Source organism: Mya arenaria, chromosome 11 (assembly GCF_026914265.1).
Source record: "Mya arenaria isolate MELC-2E11 chromosome 11, ASM2691426v1".
NCBI classification, from domain to species: domain Eukaryota; kingdom Metazoa; phylum Mollusca; class Bivalvia; order Myida; family Myidae; genus Mya; species Mya arenaria.
This window is the reverse complement of record NC_069132.1, coordinates 70,113,063-70,131,004: the sequence shown is the minus strand read 5'-3', so window position 1 is coordinate 70,131,004 and position 17,942 is coordinate 70,113,063. Positions and strand designations below refer to the sequence as shown.

Below are 17,942 nucleotides of genomic sequence, written 5' to 3'. Positions count from 1 at the left end.
TCTCAGATGAGTTGCATGGTTATCAAAGAACTGACCCTCAAACCCGTTTACATCTATTCAACCTTTATGTACTACCAATACTGACTTATGGATTAGAAGTTATTCTACCAGGGAAATGTGCTATGGAAAAATTAGAAGTGTTTCAGAAAAAAAGTATAAAACAACTACTATCCTTGCCAAACAACACAGCGGATGCAGCGATATATATTATATCTGGAGTCCTACCTGTAGAAGCTCAAATACATAAAAAAGCATTAACATTACTAAACAACATCTGCCTACAAGATGACAACTCTATAGAAAAAACTCTCGCTCAAAGACAGACAATTGTGAAAGACGGAAAAAGCAATAGTTGGTTCATTGAAATCAGGAGACTACTGTGGTTTTATGATCTTGATGACATTACTTCAGTAATATCCAACCCTTTTAAACGTGTCGTATGGAAAAACAAAGTAAAAAATGTAGTTAACTACAAGTGGAAAGAACAAATCTTAACAACTGCAGTACATTACAAAAGTCTACAACACATGAACTTTCAATTCTATCAACCTGGACATACACATCCTATACTAAGAATAAAAACCAAATCAACAAGAGACATTACCCGCATACCAGTGAAACTAAAACTACTTGTGGGAACATATATCCTTCAAAGTACGAAAGCAAACTTCAACCAGAATCCTGTGAATCCCACATGTCAACTATGTAATGAATCTAGTGAGACGCTGGAACACTTTATATTAGAATGTATCAACCTACAAACAGTTAGAAAGCCCATAATCAATGACATTATAATAGAATTTAATAAGTGTGCAAAGAAAGATGGTCAGTGGCAGACCTTGAACCAAATCGAGAGAGTAAGATACTTAATTGACTGCTCCCACCTACTAACTAGACCTACTGAAGATGACATACAGAGATTAGCAGACCTAGAGTACCAAATCAGAAGACTCCTATACTGTCTTCATACTGAGAGATACAGACAATACGCGGCCTAAGGCAGTGTTAATGGCTCTGCTAACCGACTGTACACTATTACATAGGTAGTGTTGTGACGTGTACAGTGCGGGTGTACATATACCAGTGATACGTAAATAATTGGTTTAAACATTGGTGACGGTGCTAAACCATACGTGGTAAAACACGGTTCTCCAACGTTGGAGGAAAGATACAGAATACAGAATGGCTATTGTAGCTGTCGTTTCAACACAATTTCATAGATTTCTTATTTTCATATCAGCACTTTGTCGACGGGAAACCCAGTCAAGTAAACCCTGACCCTCAAGCAGCTACTGTACTGTTTGGTGTATTTGACAAGCTTACACCGGGACCGGCTCACATCAGCTAGACCTCCTCCAAAAATCAGATTAATATCTGAACCACCCTAAAAAAACTAGAACAGAACGGTCTGAATCGTCAAGGTTTTATTTGCTGTATAAATCAATTTATTTCATGTAAACAATGGCTATTGTAGCAGTCATTTGGACACAATTTCATAGATTTCTTATTTTCATATAAATCATTTAAATCAATTATTGAGTTCACTTGATTCTGCCAAGTATGTGCTGTAAAGACTCACTGTAGTCTCTTATTATGAATAATGAACAAGTCAAACATGTACATGATTTCAATGTTATTCTTATATTTGGTGCCAATTACGTAAATCTATTATCTTTAATGAAAGTTTATCCCATTCTTAAAGTTGCACTCTCACAGATTTCTGTTTTGACACTATTTTGTTTGAGAATGGGGCTAATTTTGTCATTCTTTCAATTAAGTCCTTATATATAACCACAAAGCAAACCTCTTTGAGCCAAAATATGATAAATGCAATCATATCTTTTGTAAGTTGTCAAAGCGATCAATCTGTGAAAGTGCAGCTTTAATAGAGAAAAATTACTTCTGCTTATGCGATATATTTTAAAATATATTTGCCATTGCAATAAAGAGATGTACACCTACAATATCATGTATAAGCACCAAAGAAATGTCAAAGTTTAAGTAATGTTTTCAACACAACAATGTATTAATATGATATTAAATATGAAACAACTGGTGTTATATTCCAGGACTGAAGCTAACACCATAGGTACATCCTTCCAAGAATCCAACAACACAACATGCTGAACAACTTCAAGAACTCTCTTCAAAAGACCACACTTTCCTGAAAGAAATAAAAGATGCCACTATTAAAATAAATCAGTTACATGTCTTGTTAAATATTTTAATTCTGGCTGTAAATGCTACTGCATTTGATGTTTGCTTTCTACATGTATATAATAATGAAATATTGACAAGAAAATAGCTAACTGTATGTTTTGTGGTTGTTGTCTTCTTTCTGGACAAATAGTCCATAACTTTTTTACAGCAAAGTAAAACTAAATGTTATAAAAAGCTTTAAAACAGGTCCTACCGATTATTTGTAAAACTTACCATCACTGGTTTTCTCTTGCGGTTGACATTGCCCAGACTGGCAAATATCATGGGGTGGGGGGGGGGCGGTTTCTGGTCTTATACTAGGTCCCCTGTGCCAGGCTGTGGCGGTAGGCTTGTTGAAGACAATAACAACGGGACTTCCTTATATCCATCAATCAGAATACTTTAATGGTGGCAGCGTTGGTTACAACCAGCTGCCCGGTCAGCGTAGTTGGTTAGAGCGCCGTGCTAGTGCTAGTATTATGGTGGTCGTGAGTTTAAGCTTTACACTGGGGGCACTTTTCCTCCCAGGTTTACCTTAACAGGCAGAGTGTGTGAAATTTCTGTAAGAACAAGAATTAAAGCATATGAATGTTTAAGCAATGCAAAAGTTACAGATTGGTATCACCCACAACTGTCACTTGTCAACTATTACACTATTGTTTATAGTCGCTGAGAACTGAAACTTTTTATGCATTAACTTAAAAAAACATATCTGCTCATACTATAAAATATAAGGTTATATATAGCTGGCATGTAACTGTTATTTTATGTCACTTCCGGGTTCCCCATTCGGGCCATTCATGATATACTCATATTGTGTGATGATTTAGTCTTTGTTTCAACAATCCTGTAAGAATGACCGGCGTTATTAAAAGTTAAACTTACCCTTTGCATTTACAGTATGCGTCACACACACGCTTTTCCTTTGTATCGATGTCAATGTTGACAACATGGCGGTTATCCGATTTCTCTGACTTCGATAGATTTCAGCCCGTAAATGTTAGATATCGTCGTCTTCTAAAGATATATCGAGCTTTCCGATGTAGCAGCCAGTAACAAATTCCTTTGCCTACTGTTGTTTTCGCAGTGAAATGTCACATTTATGATAATTTGGCCCCAAACCGTCAGGAATATCGGTGAAACAACGCCATTGCTTCCTTGTTTGTTTGACGGACATAGACAGAGTTCGCTCCCTTGATATCAGGGGGCGTGGCTTAGTAGCCGCTGTCGTAAGGTCAATTGGATGTCGTGTCCGCGATGACCAAAATCCGCCGAGGAAAACGGAAAGTGGTAGTTCCGCGTGGAGTGTACTGTATATATTCATTAATTCATTCATTTATTCAATTTATTCATTGAAAAACTTGACATTTCTCAAGGCAAAATAAATAAAAAGTGAGCAGCTTTCATAAAGAATAGAGCCTTTTCCCTTAATGCATTAAAAAACACAACCTTAATACAGTATAAATGTTTTAAAAACCCTAATTTATTGCTTATTTTAATAGCCAGCCTGGTTGCTGTAGCCACAGAGGAATTTTCAAGGACAAGAACCAGTGCTGGTAAAACTGTGGTCTCTGTGGTTTTCCATACCGGCTCTCGGCAAGGATTTTCAAGAAAGGAATACCATCTCCAAGTAAGAAGAAATTCTAAGCATGTCTGGTTTGAATGCTTGCAAAATGCATCTGGGTACTCAATAAGATGAGGTTTACCTTTGAGTTGTTAAAAACTGATTGCAAAATGTCCAAAAGACTATATATTCTATTAAATTTGTCCTGAAAATCTTTGAATTCATGAACTTTTCTGCATATTTATCACATTTATGACTATATTAAAGGTTGTGTATGCCTCAAATGAGTGTTTACAGGCCTTTTTCAAACTTTAACAGTAGTGGCAGATAGTTTTATTTGTGTAAAACATTGCTTTTGTGTCTTGCTTGCAGATCATGATGTGCCAATAAGCTCCAGTTAGCTGCGGCCTTTTCCCCATGGCGGTAGTCCTGCAATCTGAATCCAGGAGATGCAGCTCTGAATCCAATATTTCAGAAGAATGAAGATGTTAGTCAACTCTGTAGTGCTTGTTTGTGTGTAAATGATTCCAATGAGTGAGATTTATAGCAAATCAGGTGTAAATAAGCATCTTATAGACAATAGTGAAGTGCTGTACTCTGAATTTAATGCCAAATCTAGCCTTCAAAACAGATTCTTAAAGTATTTTTTTTTAAAAATGGGCATAATAATGCTATCTCTGCATTTTCTACATCATGTAGCCACCTCATACATGAAAACACTAGCAGTTGTCATGAATCTTTAAGTTTTGGTGTGTTTTTTGCCATTTCCTTTGTTGCGCCATTTGTCCCGGAAGCCAACAATTTGGCATATAGTGTTGTTTAGACTGTCTATTAACACATTATCACTAAATTTCTTGTGTTAAACTGAACAGTTCTGTTATCCTTTGTATATAAGTGGACCAGAAAAGCAAAATTTTGACAAGTTGAGGCATTTCAGTTGGGCTCTATGTCATTTTTTATATAAAACACTAAGCCGATGAAGTGGAAAAACCTTATTTTGCTTAGAAAAAATCTTAAAAGAGTAGGCAGGCCAGTTTTGTGGTGCTGTTCTATAGACACCATTAAAAGCTACAAAGAAAACTTTACTTGGTCAAATTATTCCAATGCATAAGGAAATAATGGCTCTTCAAAGGTTTGCGGCTTAACATTTGAGGGAAATGGCTGTTTCTGCTTTTTATGAAAATACCACAGGTGCTAATACTTGTCTCATTCATTTAGTGTTTGATATATCATTGCCAAACTTTCAGTATGTGTTGCATATAGCCTGAAGCTGAACTATAGGAGTTTTGAAGTCTGTTTCTGAAAAAATGTTGCTTAAATAGGCTCAAGACCACAGTTATCTGCCCCCCGTTGACCAAGATCCGGATGTGAATACAGAAACAAAGAGTGCTTGTGTTCAAGTATCAATATTTTATTAAAATTGAATGAAAAAGAAGCAAAAAATGTTCTTTTTGCAGAGAACTTGACTGAATTTGACACTCTATTGCAGAAATTGATAGTTTTCAATGTAAATATTGGAAAAATCATAGCTTGTGGCAAGTCTGAAAATTAGTTGTTTGTAGCCGATTGACTCCCTGGCGGAAGGGTTATGTATTTGAACTCAATTTTGACAGTCGGGTCAATGGTCAACATGGTGTTTTCTTGTGATTATATTTTGTGTCTTGAATTGTTCTAGAGATGCCATGTCCTTGTTTTTCAATTGGGGTGTGTATAAAGTCAAAAGCCAGGTTAGTGTCTATATGAAACATATAGTAAAAATAACTGTGGTCTCACGCCATGTCTGACGAGAGATATGACTTTGTGGTTTTGGGTGCCACCGGGTTTACGGGGCAGTTTGTTGTCGACGAAGTAGCAAGAGTTGCAGACCAAGAAAAACTCAAGTTTGCAGTTGCAGGAAGGTCCATGGAAAAGCTGCAGAAAGTCTTGACGGAATCGTCACAAAGGACAGGTAAAGCAGATCACAAGTGTTTTGTCTAGTGTCCCTGTTAAACTGCATGAATTATGCATGTTTCTAAATAAATATCCTTACAAGAATAAGAGAGTACAGATCAGTCATTAAATGTTATGCTAAGGCATGTCACATCATTGGACAATCATAAATTACTACTCTAATTATTTTTAAATACTTTAATCCAATTTTCGATTCTTATTTAATTTCAAGATCAGTCTTAATTGTCAAACTTTTCTTTAGAAGTGTGCGCCAAAGTGACATGGGTATATTACAATGGCCTTTTGGCATACCTTTATTAACCATTTGTTACTTTCCTTATTCTTCATGTTTTAGGCAAAGAATTAGAGGAAACCCCCATCATAATTGCTGATGTGAAGAATGCTTCTTCCTTGGAAGATATGTGCAAAAAAGCAAAAGTGGTTCTCAACTGTGTAGGCCCTGTAAGTCTCTGTATTATGCACCAGTCAATTGTAACCACTGCCCCCGAAGGTCAGTGGGTATATCGGGGATAGCGACGGGAAAATGGGCCTTGTTTTTACCTTCAGATGGCCCCGAAGTGCCATGGTTTTGTTTTACAAATGAAAATAGCATCGAATGGCCCTTACCTAGGATGTTTCCGGGGTCCGAGGGCATTTGGCTGTGATTTTTACCAGCAGTTTTTTCCTACTGGGTGGTGGTTTTACCAGGGAGAGAGTGGACAGAAAGTCAAAGTCCCTGCTTTTCCCCGAACCTGGGGGGGGGGGGGCAGTGGTTACAATTGACTGGTGCATAATTATAATATGGCTCTGACTAGTCCATTAATTAACATACATGTAGGTTGAAATTACAGAATCTAAGTTGTCAAAGTTTAAACAACATTTTATCAACCCAATAATGCTTTTGTATGTCTAATGTTTGGCTAGTGTTAAGTTGTTATTTCATGAAACAGGAGTCAAGTGAGATTGCATTAGGCTACCTACAAGAAGCTATTGATTTATCATAAATGCAAACCATTTGGAGACTCAAATGATCAAACATTTTATTTGTATTGTCCTTTAACCACATGTGCTGGTAGCGTTACATGTATGTTTATTTATAATAATTCTTTCAGTATTGTTTCTGTGGTGAAGACGTAGTTAAAGCCTGCATAGAAAATGGTGCCCATCATGTTGATATCAGTGGGGAACCACAGGTAAACTGCTCTAGAGGTCTATTTCAAATGTGTTTTATTTACAACTTTCTTAACTGCAGCTGAAGTCCATTGTTTATTGCAAGGTACATGTACATGTACAAAAATTACTCTTGGGGATTGATAATTCGTATGATGGTTGTCAATAAAGGATGTATCACATTTTTCTTGAGTAGCTGATATTAGTCATGTCATATTTTAGGGGATAAATGATGTCATGCTAATCCAATCAGAACACAAAATTGAAATTGAAAAAAGAGGTCATAACTCCTTGCCTGTTATACAATATGAATGTAAACTTTTGTCTACACAAAGGACTAGATGAATGTGAAAATTGAAATGTATCTGATTTTTTTTTGCCTATTTAAAGGGACTTGTTCAGTAATTTTAGTGTCAGACATTGGAAAAAATAATGCTTGAATCTTGAAGAAAACATATGTTTCAATGATAAAACACCATCAAAAGTTCATATCAGACCTTCTTTTATTTATTTTGAAAATATGATGGAAATGCTTTATTTCTGCACAAACTGTTAACCTAAACTCAATGAGGGAGTCCTTTTAAAAGCAACTGTTTCATAGATGTGAAATAATTGAATAATGCTTCAGTACCTTGAGAAGATGCAGCTACTGTACAGTGGAAAAGCCCGGGAGGCAGGTGTTTACATCGTAGGGGCATGTGGGTTTGACAGCGTGCCCGCAGATATGGGTGTAGCCTTTGCAACTGAACAGTTTAAAGGTAATAGTTGCTTAAATTTAGTAATTGATCACTCTGATTACAATTGTGTTGTTTGGTTCTGCTTGTTTTCTATATTATGGGTTTTCCAATCAGTTTGACAATTACCCCGGAACCTGAAACCTTTGATTTTGCTTTGCCAGTAATTTTAAAAATATAAATTTTGCTTTATATTGCATTATGTACATTTTTGCATGCTTTTTTTGCAGGAGATCTGAATTCTGTTGAACTGTTCATTTCTTTGGAAGCTGGGCCAGATGTAAGGCTTAAGGCATTTTGAATTTTGGTTTGAATAAAAATTGCTGATAATTTTCTTAAAAATCAAAAGGTTGCATGCATAATGTCTCCAATGATAATGTATGGTAAAGAATTAAGATATAATATTGCTTAAACAAATAGTAAAAGAAGAATATGATTTTATATCTCTCTATACATATATATGTATCATGTTTCCAACATAAATGACGCAATGCCATTGGTCACACAGCGAACCCATATTTTTCCATATTGGCTCACCAAAATTATATGGAACCAAAATGGCGTCTATTTTCTGAGTCCGATGAATATATGAAACATTTAAACATGTAAACAGGTTGTCAACGTAATATATATGTTATCTAGGGGATATACGGGGCACAGAAAACCATATTTGTGTTCAAGCTTCACTACCACCCGATATGGGTTCCTTTGCCCCGATTATCCCATATCGGGTCACCTACTAACCCCGTAATTTATAATATTTGTTCTACATCAAGACAGACTAGCCCCAGTCAGGTTTTTTTCGTCATAGCTCTTGTTTCCACCTTAAAACTTGTTAAGAGATTCATACTCACTATACAAGTATATTATCCATTCAGGGTCTGGCCGGCAATGTGACAACCCTGGAAAGTGCCCTGCATGGTTTTGCCCACGCGGCCGAGCTGAAACCACTGCGCAAATCTCTCTACCCAAACCGTCTGCCAAGGAGCAAATACCCGCTAAAAACTAGGTGAGGTCTCAACTTATAATGTTACATGTTGGCATGTAAACAGGGAAACAAAACATGTATCAATTTCCTATCTGAAAATCAACAAAAAAAGATGTTTGTATAGTTCCATTGTCAAAACTCAATGGATTTCGCTGTTTTTCTTCCTTTCTCGATTCAGAATCACCTGTTTTATACAAGTGTAATGCATTATTATCATTGTTGATATAACTACCTTATTGTTTCTCTCAGTGAATAAATTTCCGTATTAAATGAAATGCAAAACTGTTCTAACAATCAGCATAGAAATTTTGAAATGACCATAGTCATTATAAATGCAAAGGTTTTTACTTTGATTTGCGTCATTTAAAAATATTATTTTGTTTTATCTATACGTATATACTTTTTGTGACCTCAAGCTATATATCAGATATTTAATTAAATTTAATAAAAAATGTAACTCACATAAACTGAGGTGTTTTTTTTTTCACTAATATGTCAAACAAACTTACAAGCAAATGTATATGCTTCGTATTTAAAACCTTTCACACAATAAGGAGACAAATTTCAAAATCAAACTACTAGTAAATCGCAAGATATCATCAATATTGTACACTAATTCTCATAATGATATTTCTTATTTTAAGGCTATTAAAACGGAAATATACGTATATTATGTACGTTTACATTAAGACATTTTGAGAATTGAATTAGTCTACTAAACAGTCCCTTGTTATCAATTATAATTTTAGCAGCATGAAGTGAAAATGTTAGTATTTCGGATTTCTTAAACTGTCTTTACTATCACTCAATTATGAGACATAATTTGTGTTAAATATATATAACAGCGTAAACTGTTGATATGTGAGGATTATCGGAGGTCATGGTGGATAGCAACGGCAACTGATAAGCCCTGCCTAATCTGGACGCTGATTGGTCAGTCGGGTATTGATCAACTAGTTTGACTGACAGGCAGCGTCATGTTAATTGTTATCTTACTCCCATATAAAAAATAATTAATAACACTTTTGGAATTTATTTCATCATGTTTTTTAAGCATTATATGATATGTCGTTAACACAAAGAATACTGAATAGTATGATGCCAATAATCAAATATTGCTTATTAGTAGGATGTCTGTCATTTGTGCCATAACTTAGTAACGATCTCAGTCGATGTGTTTTAGTGTCAAGTGATTTATTGCAATATTTTCCTGAAAGTGACAGATTATGGTGTATTTAAGCATGATTTTTAGATTTTTAATCTGAGGTATTTTAGCATGGTTTTTAGCATTTTTTTAGGTTTTAGAATTAAATTTAATAACCAAATATTGTTTTGAAGAATGTGGAAATTTTAAGATTGAGACAGATAAAAATCATGACCAATCAAAGGGTTATACTGACAATGTTCTAAAAAGGCTTAGTCTCACAAAACAATGAAGGAATCCGTTGCAGGCTTGCATTTTTTTGGACTACCAGATTATTTGCTGGACTACCCAGATTTCGGATCCAGTAGTCCGAGAGACTACCTTGGAAAAATGTTAGTGTCTAACCCTGGAGTACTCGGACAATCTTCCGAATGAGTACTCGGGTACTCGATTACTCCGATAATTTGAATTGGTTTTTGGGAAACAAGTTCGTGTATACATGTATCGGTCATGTACATTGTGCGTTGGCCGTAATATTGGCCATTTCATGCTTTTAATTTGTCGTTTTCATTTCATTTTATACGTATATATGTACTACATTATAAATGGAAAGTAAACCTCTAATCATATTCGAGCGTTAAGATGATCGAGACTACACTTAATAATGAACAACATTCAGAATTACAATGAACGAAAATTTAGTTGTTTACTCTACGAAATACTTTTTTAAAATGACAGTTTTTCATTCTAAAATATTGTTATTTTCCTCAATAATATTCATTTTTCCATGATTAAGATATTCACCAATCAATTGTGATAATCATTGCAAAAAATACGCCCATTCTGGAATCATTGCACATAACGGTCGTTACTAATTTGCTCGTCAACGTCTATTGTTTAGTAAAAACACACTATTGGTAAACAATACAATTCTCTAGGAGATGTACCGCTATCAAAACTTCGCTAATTGACATCAGTGCAATTTGCAAATGAGGGCCCTTTGTTGACAGTTTGCAACCATCACAACAACTGTCAAATAATTTATTATGGTCAATTGTGGGGATTAGAGGAGCAGTAAATTGTCGGCTTGTAAACATGAAAGATCTGATACTTACATCTGAATTGTGGATTTGGTGAATTTTATAAAATAAAATTATATTTTTTTCGAGTACTCGAGTAATGATTTGATACTCGGGTACTCGGATGAGTGATCGAGTACTCGAGTACTGAGGTACTCGTTGCCATCCCTAGTTTTACTGTTCAAGATGTAATCTAAGTTACTTTGTACTTCATACTTCACACAGTTGTTCAGGACCATTAAACAATAAGGTTACATAAATCCATATCCTCCTACAAACAAGTAGGTCCCTGATTGACTTAAGAACTTCGGTTAAGGTTTTAGGGAACATCCAGTCTGGTTAAAATTTTATGGTAGTTTTTTTTTTTAAATTATAACTTATATACACTTATTCAATTGACTTTATACTTTACACAATTGTTGAATGCCATCAAAGAATTAGGTGACATTACTCCATGTAAACCTAAATAAAAATTATTTCCCTTGATGGACTAAGAAAATTTGGTTAAAGTTTAAGGGCAAGTAGGGATTTTCAGTGAGATCTCAAATACAGATAATTCAATGAACTTCATACTTCACACAGTTATTCCCAACCATCTACACAACTAGGTTACATAACTCCATATCATCCGTTATACAAATTAAGGCCATTGACTTGTGTCTAAGATAGGTTGGTTAAAATTTGGGGCAAGTAGGGATTTATAACTCAGATCACACATACTTCATTCAATGGACTTCATACATCACGCAGTTGTTCAAGACTATAACTCAATTAGGTTACATAACTCCATATTATCGTAAATAAATTTTGGCATTTGATTTGGTTTTACAATATTTTTGGGTTTTAACTCAGATGTCAAAAATTATTCACTCCATGGACTTCATACTAAACACAGTTGTTCAAGGCTTTCACACAATTAGGTTACATAACTCTTTATGAACATAAATGCACAGTTTTTAACTGTCCCGTAAAAGCTGATCAAGCATTGCAAAAACTTGGCTGTAAGTTAATGACGATTCAAGATATTCACATTGAATGTTGTATACATTTTGGTGAGAATCTGCACATGCGCAGCAGGCCCACAATTCTTGCTTCTTTATGTGCCAAATTATGCCCCCTTCATGAGGGAGAAAAGGCACGCTTTATTGTTTGATGCGGTGACATCAAGGTATATCCATTCAAATTATTAAAAAATGGTATGGGATAACTGATAAGATGTAAGGCTTGTTTTTACATGCGATTCATAAATAATTAAAAGCTTTTGAACTTTTATTTTGTATATGAAAAGAGCAATATATAATTCTGGAATAGAATTATAACACAAAGTACAACAACAATTTGTTCATTTGAATATGTATAATTTGTTTTAGCATTTTTATAGGTCTGTTCATGGAACTTTTCTTTGTCTGTGGGACATATTATAGTTTCACCTGCATTCAAAGAACGGGACTTATTATAGTTTCACCTGCATTCATAGGATGGGACATATAGTTTCACCTGCTTTCATAGAACAGGACATATAGTTTCACCTGCATTCATAGAACAGGACATATAGTTTCAACTGCATTCATAGAACAGGACATATAGTTTCACCTGCATTCATAGAACAGGACATATAGTTTCACCTGCATTCATAGAATGGGACATAAAGTTTCACCTGCATTCATAGAATAGGACATAAAGTTTCACCTGCTTTCATAGAATGGGACATAAAGTTTCACCTGCTTTCATAGCTTGGGACATATAGTTTCACCTGCATTCATAGAACAGGACATATAGTTTTACCTGCATTCATAGAACAGGATATATAGTTTCACTTGCATTCATAGAACATGACATATAGTTTCACCTGCATTCATAAAATGGGACATATAGTTTCACCTGCATTCAAAGAACAGGACATATAGTTTCACCTGCATTCATAGCTTGGCACATATAGTTTCACCTGCTCTCATAGAACAGGACGCATAGTTTCATCTGCAATCATAGAATGGTACATATAGTTTCACCTGCATTTATAGAACAGGACAATCATATAGTTTCACCTGCATTCATAGAACAGGACATATAGTTTCACCTGCATTCATATAATGGGACATAAAGTTTCACCTGCATTCATAGAATGGGACAAATAGTTTCACCTGCATTCATAGAATGGGACATATAGTTTCACCTGCATTCATAGAAAATGACATATAGTTTCACCTGCATTCATAGAACAGGACATATAGTTTCACCTGCATTCATAGAATGGGACATATAGTTTAACCTGCATTCATAGATTGGGAAATATATTATCATCTGAATTCAAAGAATGGGACATATAGATTCACCTGCATTCATAGAACAGGACATTTAATTTCACCTGCATTCATAGAACAGGACATAGAATTGGACATGATAGTTTCACATGCATTCATATAATGGGACATATTGTGTCACCTGTATTGATTGAACGGGACATATAGTTTCACCTGCAGCGTAAGGGTGTTGAATCATTAGAGTCCAGTATGTTCTGTGTCTTGAGGAGCATTTGTCCACTTATCACCAAATTTGGTCAGAATGTGGATGGGCATAATATATGGCATAAGTTAAATCAAGCCATATTGCCTAGGTCAGTTGCAGACATTTGAACCTCTGGCAATGACAGAGAGGTACATTTGGGTCTACAAGTCGGTAGATTGGGTTAAAAAGCGATAGAATTTCTTAATCCCTTTTATTTTTAAGTCAAAAACAATGATGGACATAATGTTAACAAAATCTTGATGGTTGTTTATATTTTTAGATATTCTGAAAATACGTATGAAATACGTCATGATTAAATTGGTTCAGGGTCTTGTCAAATGTCGGTGTTTTATGTCTGGCTAGTGAAATATCAAGTTTCATATTAAGAAGAGCTCTTGATAATTCAATCAGACTGCCAAACAGGTCTAGAGTAGACGACTGCAAAATTGTGTATGTTAATGTTCTATTAGTAGGATGCCAATTAACAAAGAATGCTGAATAGTAGGATGCCGGTGGTTCTGAGTGCCGTAACTCAGCAACGATCTCGGCCTAGGTGTCAAGTTATTTGACAGGTTGTTTATTGCACCATTTTCTTAAAATGACAGATTATGCTGGTATTTAGGCATGGTTGATATATATATTGAGGGTTTTCAAATGAAATTTTAATGCCAAAAATTGATTATTTTTGTCAAGAGCGGAAGTTTCCATCGGATGAGCAGTAGAGCGATAGGGGGTCTCACATACTGTTGATTTTACATACTGCCGGTAGAGTTCACATGTCAGCAATTGAAGATGATGGCCATTTGATTATAGAAATAACCTAATTTCAGTCTTGTACGATCAATAACTTTAGAAGTCTTTGCTTAAATCATCACCAAATTTGATCAGAATGTGTATGGACATCATAACTTGGAAAATTTGGCACACAGCCATATTGCTCAAGTTACTCGAGAGTTATCACCCTTTGACTATAGAAACTCTCTAAAAAGGCATAATATCCGTAAGTATGATAAACCTCCTCTTTGGCACTGCATAATTATAACCCTTTAATTGGGAAAATGTATTTAAAAAAATCATCATTGTATTATTTGCATGAGGTCTTAATTTCTATCTGATCCCAGTCACGTTTAAAAATGTTGAAAACCACTCGGTGAATCATTAAGGCTGGAATCTTTGTTTTTCCAAAGATTGAAAGAGCACAAACGAAAAGCAATTTTGTATGTACAAAGTTCAGAAATAACCCAGCATTCTAAAATTTTGCATTCATTTCAACTTATTAATAGGCAACAAGTATGGGGAATTCCCTTTGAAACCAGATCATTATATACATTATGGGCATGCCTATTATACTTAAAATAATTTGAATACAAGATTTGAAATATGATCTCATTTAACAATTACCTTTTGAAACTCATGATCTTACACACAAGTAGTTTATGTGTCACAAATGAAGTCAAATAAATGCTTGATTTAAACATGTGTATATTTTGAATAAGAAAGTAAACAATAATCCACTACAAGATATATAAATGCAATATACATCTTAAAGGAACTATTAATTCCATAAATTTAACCCATTTTTAAAAAAATCATGGATAGGGATGACTGTTTGTGCTGTCGCTGGCTGGTATGATGGGGGTATGGGGGTAGGGATGACTGTTTTCGCTGTTGCTGCCCAGTATGATGGGGGTAGGGATGACTGTTTTCCCTGTTTCTGCCTGTTATAATGGTGGTTTCTGGGTATGGGTGACTGTTTTCCCTGTTTCTGCCTGTTAAAATGGTGGTATTGGGGTATGGGTGCCTGTTTTCCCTGTTTCTGCCTGTTATTATGGTGGTATTGGGGTATAGGTGAATATTTTCACTGATGCTGCCTGGTATGATTGGTGTATGGGGGTAGGGAATGACTGATTTCGATGATTGTTTCTGTCTGTTATAATGGTGATATGGGGGTAGGGATGACTGTTTTTGTTGTAGCTGACCGGTATGATGGGGGTATTGGGGTAGGGATGACTGTTTTTGTTGTAGCTGTCGGTATGATGGGAGTATTGGGGTAGGAATGACTGTTTTGGCTGTAGCTGCCCAGTATGATGGGGGTATGGGGGTAGGGATGACAGTTTTTGCTGTTGCTGCCCGGTATGATGGGGGTATTGCGGTAGGGATGACAGTTTTCGCTGTTGCTGCCTGGTATGATGGGGGTATTGGGGTAGGAATGACTGTTTTGGCTGTTGCTGCCTGATATGATGGAGGTATTTGGGTAGGGATGACAGTTTTCACTGTTGCTGCCTGGTATGATGGGGGTATTGGGGTATGGGTGACTGTTTTACCTGTAGCTGCCTGGTATGATGGGGTTATTGGTGTAGGGATGACTGTCTTACCTGTAGCTGCCCGGTATGATGGGGGTATTGGTGTAGGGATGACTGTTTTACCTGTAGCTGCCTGGTATGATGGGGGTATTGGTGTAGGGATGACTGTTTTACCTGTAGCTGCCTGGTATGATGGGGATATTGGTGTAGGGATGACTGTTTTACCTGTAGCTGCCTGGTATGATGGGAGTATTGGTGTAGGGATGACTGTTTTACCTGTAGCTGCCTGGTATGATGGGGGTATTGGTGTAGGGATGACTGTTTTACCTGTAGCTGCCTGGTATGATGGGGGTATTGATATAGGGGTGACTGTTTTACCTGTAGCTGCCCGGTATGATGGGGGTATTGGTGTAGGGATGACTGTTTACCTGTAGCTGCCTGGTTTGATGGAAGTATTGGTGTAGGGATGATTGTTTTACCTGTAGCTGCCTGGTATGATAGGGTATTGGTGTAGGGATGACTGTTAGCTGTCGCTGCCTGGTATGATGGGGGTTTTGGTGTAGGGATGACTGTTTTAGCTGTTGCTGCCTGGTATGATGGGGGTATTGGGGTAGGAATGACTGTTTTCGCTTTCGCTGCCCGGTATGATGGGGGTATTGCGATAGGGATTACTGTTTTCGCTGGTGCTGCCCGGTATGATGGGGGTATTGCGATAGAGATTACTGTTTTTCGCTGTCGCTGCCCGGTATAATGGGGGTATTGCGATAGGGATTACTGTTTTTGCTGTTGCTGCCCGGTACGATGGGGGTATTGGGGTATGGATGACTGTTTTCACTGTCGCTACCCGGTATGATGGGGGTATTTGGATAGAAATGATTGTATTCGCTGTCGCTGCCCAGTATGATGGGGGTATATGGGTAAACACCAATACAAATTAGTGATTTTTGGATTTTAAATATTTGGAAAGTTGATAAATGTACATGATTCTTTAAAATTAGTAAATTAATAATTTTACATTTAATACTTGCGATGAAATTATGTTCTTAATATTCTTACCAACATATAAGCTAGTTTTTTTATAAACAATTTTGCCATTTTAATTTTTAATTAATTAAAAAGCTATTATTGCTTGCTGGTATATTTTATATTAGATACATGACTAAAAGTCATTTTAATATAATTAATATTTACATACTGTTATTGGTATTTTTGCCAAGGATTTCAACTAAAATTGGACATGAAATGACATATGTGTTTAAAAATAATATGGGGTGTCATATAAGTAATTGTAGGTCATATATTTTAAAGAAGAAAAGCTGAATTTGAGATAAAGATTACCAATAAGTAATTATTTTACAATATACTGAAAAATATATGGTACCAGGTCTAATAAATTTGAATGGCAAATAAGAAATATGATTTGTATGTAAAGAAAGACCTACACACATGCACTATAAATGATAACATACATAACAGTTACTATGCTTAAATGCTTCCTTTTTGACAGATGTATATATAGACATGTACAAGATTGTTTAAATTCTGAACCGTAAAGTAAATTTCAATGGCAGATAAGAAACTATGATTTCAATGTAAATACTTGATCCTCTCCAGTATATGGTTAACAGCCAATGAAGTGGGATGGGTTAAATATTGTGTTTAAAAAAGAAAGTAGACCTTTCTGAATTAATAGTTTACATTTTGTCAGCAACATGATGAACATGAAATAAAAAATATTTTGATTTTATGTGCCTTGCTGCTGGACTCTTATAAACTAAGTTTAAAACATCAAGCTATGGATAGTGATAGGGAGAGTGAGAGCCTGTTTTCACTGCGGCTGTCCCGGGTGATGGGTGATATAGGGGTCAACAGATGGATGATTAGAAGGAGGAGGAGAACACAATTGAGGATTGAGACTATGCGCAATGTTGATTTCTTGTTGAGTGATATAAATATAACTTCATACGTATTTGGCAGTCAGAGTGAAGGCACCACAACACCTGGGATGGAATCTGATACTGACCACTTGCTTTGTAATAACAGTGAACATGTGGCTCTTAACTTGGCAACCTGGCAGTATGGAAAGCCAAATCTGCTGGTGTTAAAGAATGAGCTCACTCCTCCTCAACACTGCTACTTACAGAGACTGAGAGGTGACTGCCCACTGCCAGCAGTTCACGCAAAAGGTCCTGATGATGTGCTAGATGGGGAAGGGAGAATAATATTGACTAATATAAGAGTGAAATACCAGGACTTGATGCAGCAACGAAGTGAATCTGGTGAAATAATAAGACATGGCCCGTCAATGTCATATGATGAAAGGATTG

At 35.9% G+C, this 17,942-nt stretch overlaps 1 protein-coding gene and 1 long non-coding RNA gene across 5 annotated transcripts in view; one reads left to right on the top strand and one right to left on the bottom strand.

Moving 5' to 3' along the window:
* The window catches only part of LOC128209590 (lipid droplet localized protein-like), a 38,042-nt gene that overhangs the window by 7,478 nt on the left and 12,622 nt on the right, over positions 1-17,942 (top strand). For 2 of the 4 annotated variants that reach the window (XR_008257031.1, XM_052913687.1), the window contains exons 1-6: positions 5,011-5,711; positions 6,048-6,154; positions 6,805-6,885; positions 7,491-7,620; positions 7,827-7,876; positions 8,475-8,605. Coding sequence is in view for 1 of the 4 variants with exons in the window: in XM_052913687.1 (XP_052769647.1) it covers positions 5,540-5,711; positions 6,048-6,154; positions 6,805-6,885; positions 7,491-7,620; positions 7,827-7,876; positions 8,475-8,605 (671 nt within the window). In the remaining 3 variants the exon portion in view is untranslated. Of the gene's footprint in view, positions 1-4,204; positions 4,251-5,010; positions 5,712-6,047; positions 6,155-6,804; positions 6,886-7,490; positions 7,621-7,826; positions 7,877-8,474; positions 8,606-17,942 lie in introns of those variants that run through there. The other 2 variants (XR_008257033.1, XR_008257032.1) reach the window with 2 other exon arrangements.
* On the bottom strand, positions 1,410-3,391 carry LOC128209594 (uncharacterized). Its single transcript, XR_008257034.1, has 3 exons — positions 3,085-3,391; positions 2,434-2,759; positions 1,410-2,164 (listed from the first exon to the last, which is right to left on the bottom strand). It is a non-coding gene; the product is annotated as an uncharacterized LOC128209594 (long non-coding RNA).